This window comes from Phyllobates terribilis, unplaced genomic scaffold (genome assembly GCF_046119375.1).
Source record: "Phyllobates terribilis strain yellow unplaced genomic scaffold, ASM4611937v1 Scaffold_5__5_contigs__length_657084704, whole genome shotgun sequence".
NCBI classification, from domain to species: domain Eukaryota; kingdom Metazoa; phylum Chordata; class Amphibia; order Anura; family Dendrobatidae; genus Phyllobates; species Phyllobates terribilis.
Window position 1 is genome coordinate 375,711,284 of NW_027362765.1, and position 6,000 is coordinate 375,717,283.

A 6,000-nucleotide genomic window follows, 5' to 3' on the forward strand; every position below is an offset into this window, starting at 1 on the left:
TGGATCATCACTGTTGATTATCTGCCTCTATTTTTGAAAAATGATATTAGAACGACCTTTTTATAAGAAGTGGGAAAAATATTAATCACTTTTTTTTTTTTTTTTTTTTTAAAGTTTGAGAACATCAGAAAACCAAAAGTTGTGTAATTATAGATCACATAGTCTATTTGCAGTTTTTGCCAGTAGGTACCTATGGGGTTTTCAGAAAAAAAAAATCTTTTAAAAAATCTAAAAAAGCAAACACAAACCTTTTTTATATTTTATTTTGCAGGTTGTAGCCACAACTATAATGCTAGAACGAAAGATGCCAAAAGCCCTTTGGCCTCGCCTTGGCATTAGTGGAAAGGAATACGGTTTAGGAGATTCTTGGTATCTCCGGTAAGTGTTTGAAAAGCATTCATTGTCTTGTTTATAAGCTTTATGGGGCAGTGGGTGATCCAGCAGGATTCCAATAATACATAGTGATACATAGTCTTCCTTCAACCTTAAAAACTAAGTCCATCTAGTTCCACCCATAGCCTAACATGTTGATCCAGAGGAAGGCAAAAAAAACCCATGTGGCAAACACTAAGCTCCACATTGGGGGAAAAAATTCCTTCCCGACTCCATACGACAATCAGACTAGTTCCCTGGATCAACGCCCTATCAAGGAATCTAGTTTATATAACCTGTAATATTATACTTTTCAAGAAAGGCATCCATGCCCTTCTTAAATTTTAGTAGTGAATCCCTCATTACAACATCATGCGGCAGAGAGCTCCATAGTCTCACTGCTCTTGCAGTAAAGAATCCATAGTCTCACTGCTCTTACAGTAAAGAATCCCCGTCTGTGATTATGATTAAACCTTCTTTCCTCCAGACGTAGAAGATGCCCCCTTGTCCCCGTCTCAGGCCTCAGAATAAAAAGATCAGTAGACAGGTCTTTGTACTGTCCCCTCATATACTTGTACATAGTAATAAGATCACCCCTAAGCCTTCTTTTTTCCACAGTAAATAACCCCAAGTGTAATAACCTGTCTTGGTATTGCAGACCCCCCAGTCCTCTAAATAACCTTGGTCTCTCTTCTCTGCACCCGCTCTAGTTCAGCTATGTCTTTCTTATACACCGGAGACCAGAACTGTGCACAGTATTCTAAGTGTGGTTGCACTAGTGACTTGTATAGAGGTAAAATTATGTTCTCCTCATGAGCATCTATGCCTCTTTTAATGCATCCCATTATTTTATTTGCCTTTGGAGCAGCTGCCTGACACTGGCCACTAAACGTGAGCTTGTCGTCCACCAATACACCCAGGTCTTTTTCAGTGACAGTTTTGCCCAGTGTTTTACAATTAAGCATATAATTATACATTTTATTTCCTCTGCCCAAGTGCATTACCTTACATTTATCCCCGTTAAAGCTCATTTGCCATTTATCAGCCCAAGCTTCTAGTTTACATAGATCCTCCTGTAATATAAAATTGTCCTCCTCTGTATTGATTACCCTGCAGAGTTTAGTGTCATCTGCAAATATTGAAATATTACTCTGTATGCCCCCTACAAGGTCATTAATAAATATGTTAAAAGGAAGGGGGCCCAATACTGACCCCTGTGGTACCCCACTGTAACTGAGACCCAGTCTGAGTGTTTTCCATTAATAACCACCCTTTGTTTCCTATCACTGAGCCAGTTCTTAACCCACATACATATATTTTCCCCTATCCCCATTGTTCTCATTTTATGTATCAACCTTTTGTGTGGAACCGTATCAAAAGCTTTTGAAAAGTCCATATACACAACATCCACTGCATTTCCTTGGTCCAGTCCAGAACTTGCCTCCTCATAAAAGCTGATCAGATTAGTCTGACAGGAATGGTCCCTCGTAAACCCATGTTGATATTGGGTCATGAGGTTATTCTTCTTCAGATACTCTAGAATAGCATCTCTTAGGAAACCCTCCAGGATTTTACCCACAGTAGAGGTTAAGCTTACCGGCCTATAATTTCCAAGTTCGGTTTTTGTCCCCTTTTTGAATATTGGCACCACATTTGCTATACGCCAGTCCTGTGGTACAGACCCTGTTATTATGGAATCTTTAAAGATTAAAAATAATGGGGTACTGATTCCAGTTAGTGGGTTTTGATGGGACTTTCTAAGGCTCCTTTTGCACTGCACTTCATTGACTTGTTTGCAGTACCCTCTGGGCAAGTTCTTGGATCCATATGTCAAACAAAGTTTTTGACTCCTATTCACTGTACAATGGCCAAAAGAGTGTCTCGTGTACAGTGTCAGACTGGGGTGCCAAGGGTCCACCAGTATCTTCAGCTCCAGGGTCCACTTTTCAGCTACATCCAAATATTACATTACTCCCATTCACAAATGAATAAAGTGTATTCTGCCAACCATGATGGCATAGGATGGAAAGCCCACTCCTGCTCAGAGGTCCACCAAAGGGATTCTCCTGTTCTCCTATCTGCCAGTCTGAACCTGCTCGTTGACCTCTTTTAAGTGTCATTCATTTAAGAGGTTGTCCACTGCCAAACTTTATTCTAAAAAAATGCTCACGAGGGTCAAAAATTAAAAAAATTCTTACTCATTGGACCTCAGAAATCCCTTAAGCACCACTGCACCACTGGTCTCCTCACGTGTTTTTTTTAATCAAAGTATGTCACGTGACCGCTGCAGCCAATCAGCGACTCCTGATTGATTGCACAGGTGACTTTCCAATCTGACTGGAAGAGAGATAGGAAACTTTTTATCCAAGGTTCAGAAGATCCAGTCAATGGATGTCCGTAGTACGGCTCGGTGTGATAAGAGTCTAACTACTCTCCTATTATCATGGCAGATCATTAATTAGTCTCGCAAATATTTGCTTGTTACTTTCCATTAGGTCAGAATATTCCAATGGCCTCTAAGCCTTCTTGGTTTAAAACTTTATCTTGAAACGTTTATTTAAAACACTACATCCACCATTAGACATATTAGAAGAAAACATTCTTGGGGGAGTACAGCATTGAACTTCTCCAATAGTTCCCAAGACAAAAGCATAGAAAATGGCATCTTCATTTTAGCAATTTAGTGGACATAAGTTCCATTTCATTTGCCTTCCCTATTTCTTCCCGTTTGTCTTTATAAGTCTAAGTTAACATTTGTGTTGTGGCTTCCATTTATAATATCCAAGAAACCCCATTGATTTTTAATGGAGTCTGTCAGGTTCCACCAAGTTGTTCTTGTGTCAGCGGTGGGTGTGAATCCACTGCGCCATTGGCCTGGCTGACCCTGGAGGGGCGTAACTAGCTTACTAACTGGTCTTCACTAGAGCTGATGGTGAGGATAGGCTTGGGCCATTAGGGTAGTCACCAGGTGCCACTCAGGGCAGTGCCCGGACCGGCAGCAGCTGACCTACGTGTCAGAGGCAAAAAACGAAGAGCCGATGGTAAAGGCAGAGAGGTAGTCAGAAAGTCCAAGGTCGGTGCGGGCAGCACAGGATCAAAATACAAAGCTGGGGTCCGGAGTGGAGAGGTCAAACAAAACAGGGGAAAAAAGCCGGGTTGGTAATAGGAGACTCAAAACGAACATGCACCTTAACATATTTCTATGGAATGAAAACTAGGAACCTAAGTTCAGGTAAGGTGTGGACCGAGGCACTGCCTAATATATCTCCTGTTGGCAGGGGATAGGTTAGGGAAGCAAAGCTCTGCAGAACACAGCGGGTTAAATTCCTGCATCGTCTGGCCGCACCTCCCTATAACCAGGTGGGGAGTCCCCAGCAACAGGGGGAATACAGCAGTGCTGGGAATGCTGCAAGAGGCAGTTCAGCACGATGGCCTGACACTGGGAGGAGCAAAGCTGAGAACGCAGTGAGTCGGATGCTGAGAAAGTATGCAAGTTACCGACATGACAATCCTTCATTCATCGCATAAAACATGACGTAAACTCTGACGAATGCTCCAAATTGAGCCTCTGCCACAGATATAAACTAAGTCTTATTTCGTGGCTAAAAAAATGTAGTTTAAACTTTTTAGTTATTTCATTTACAGATAATGATAATGACTTAAGACAATTTTTGGATTCTTAACCTAGAATTTGTCATTTTATTCGACAGGGTTGAGGAGCGCAGAGATTTAGACAAGCGTAAAGTGAAGCGCTTCGTAGATGCCTTCCAGAGTAATGGGGGCGATGATGCTGTGGAAAAAGAATCTCTGGTAACGGAGTTCCCTGAAGATGAGCTCATAACTAAGAAGGTATCTAATTGTGGTACCCCTGTTTTACTCCGAAACATTTCTCAGAGAAGTTCAAGCAGAGGTTGGAACATTCTTAAAAGAGCCTCAATTGACCAATTACAAGGAAAAGTTAACTATGCACTTGATATTGATGAGGAGGTGTATGATGTGTGAGAGAGCATTTCTTCTACATTGAACAAATGCAAAGATTTGGGATTTGCCTTGTTGGGTTTAACATGAAAAACCGATCCATCTAAGCATCTCAGAATCGAGGAAATCTCTTTGAGAATTTTTAAGCTGAGCATCTCTCGACAGTGTTGAAATAGACCTATTTTCTGAAGAGCAAGGGATCTCCACTGAGCAACATGACTTGTGACCCACCATTCTTGGATGACCTTTGTTTCTTGAAGAACATCTAGGAGATGATTTTTATACTGATGTTAGATTCTCTATTCTGTTTCGAAAATGTCACGCTCCAGTAGAGCATCTGATCTTACCCCACCAAGATAACCAAATCTTAATCCAGCTGCTGATTCAATAAGTTGCAATATTAACTTTTGTTTAAAGAAGACTTTCGATTGCCTCCCAAATGGACTAATTTCTACAGCCAAGCCATGAACAATGAGAATTTCCAGTCATCATGTCTAAGTAAATATTCTTTTTACATCTGTAATCCATGGATGGAGTTATAATTGAAGGAACTTGGCTTTGTGTCTTGATCAGGGCAACATGCCAACATATTAGCACTTTACATAAATTCTTTCGAGAAGACATTCCCGGTGAAGGAGTCACGGCTGTCTTTTACACTGTTGTTACATAATTTACAGTGGGAAATGTTTAAATGTGTTGGTAATTCTATCTAGTTGCTCCAAAGTCCAGATTTCATCACCAGTCGCCCCACTTCTGGGATTATTTTTTGGCTGGACACCCCTTTTAAGGATCTTAAGGTGTCCATTTACATTATTTGAAAGTTGGCCAAATCTGTCAGTTTTAGTGGAACTGGACAAATCTTATATGTTTTAGGGGCATCTCTACCCAATCCCCACAGGCTATATCAGGGCAAAGCAGGATTGAATCTTATGACTATAGTCGTGCTTGAAGTGAATAGTCATAGATGTCTCTTTTCTAACGAATGAATCCAAAAGTGGAGCAGACAAGCTCTAAAATTTTGCCTCAATGTCCAGATATCATAATGAAGGTTTATTACGAAGTTTTTAATAAATTTGCATTTCCAACATATTTAAACACTCCTTTTATTTGGTTAAATAACCCCTTTTAAGGTATTTAAGGTACCCATACACATTGGTGGAAATGTGCACACTTAGCTGACTTGAGCATGTGTATTGGGGGATGAAAAGCTGATGGCCAAACAAACATTTGGGTGACAACTAAAGAAGGTGGATGGACCTCCTCCTCCAATAATTGCCAGACACATGATATTTTAACAGGTCTAGATTTGTCCAGTTATGGGAAATCCTTAAATAATCTACAATATTTTTTTTTATTGCTTATTTGTATATTCTATTAATTATCTAGGGCCTCCAAGATTTTTGGAAGGAAACCTTAGGTACCCAAGTCAACTGGAAGCTTTTATTGATAAAAGATTTAAAAAAAAAAAAATGCAACTAAATATCTAATTCATTATTAGCCAGAATTGGGTTACAAATTAACATTTCTAAGTGCGGATGGGGGAAATTTCCAGGAAAAAAAATCTATTTCCTTTTTAAAACTGTGTTTCCCAAATCCTGTCCTCACGGCTCCCCCAAACAGAACGTGTTTTCAGCATTTTCTTAGTTTGGC

General features: G+C 40.2%; 1 protein-coding gene across 1 annotated transcript in view; it reads left to right on the forward strand.

Annotated features, from left to right (window-relative positions):
- The window catches only part of LOC141273235 (transient receptor potential cation channel subfamily V member 6-like), a 50,887-nt gene extending 45,158 nt beyond the window's left edge, over nucleotides 1–5,729 (forward strand). The window contains exons 14-15 of the mRNA XM_073684807.1: nucleotides 272–378; nucleotides 4,083–5,729. Of these exons, the coding sequence (XP_073540908.1) occupies nucleotides 272–378; nucleotides 4,083–4,374 (399 nt within the window). The 3' untranslated portion in view covers nucleotides 4,375–5,729. The remainder of the gene's footprint in view (nucleotides 1–271; nucleotides 379–4,082) is intronic.
- Nucleotides 5,730–6,000: the final 271 nt, after the last annotated feature.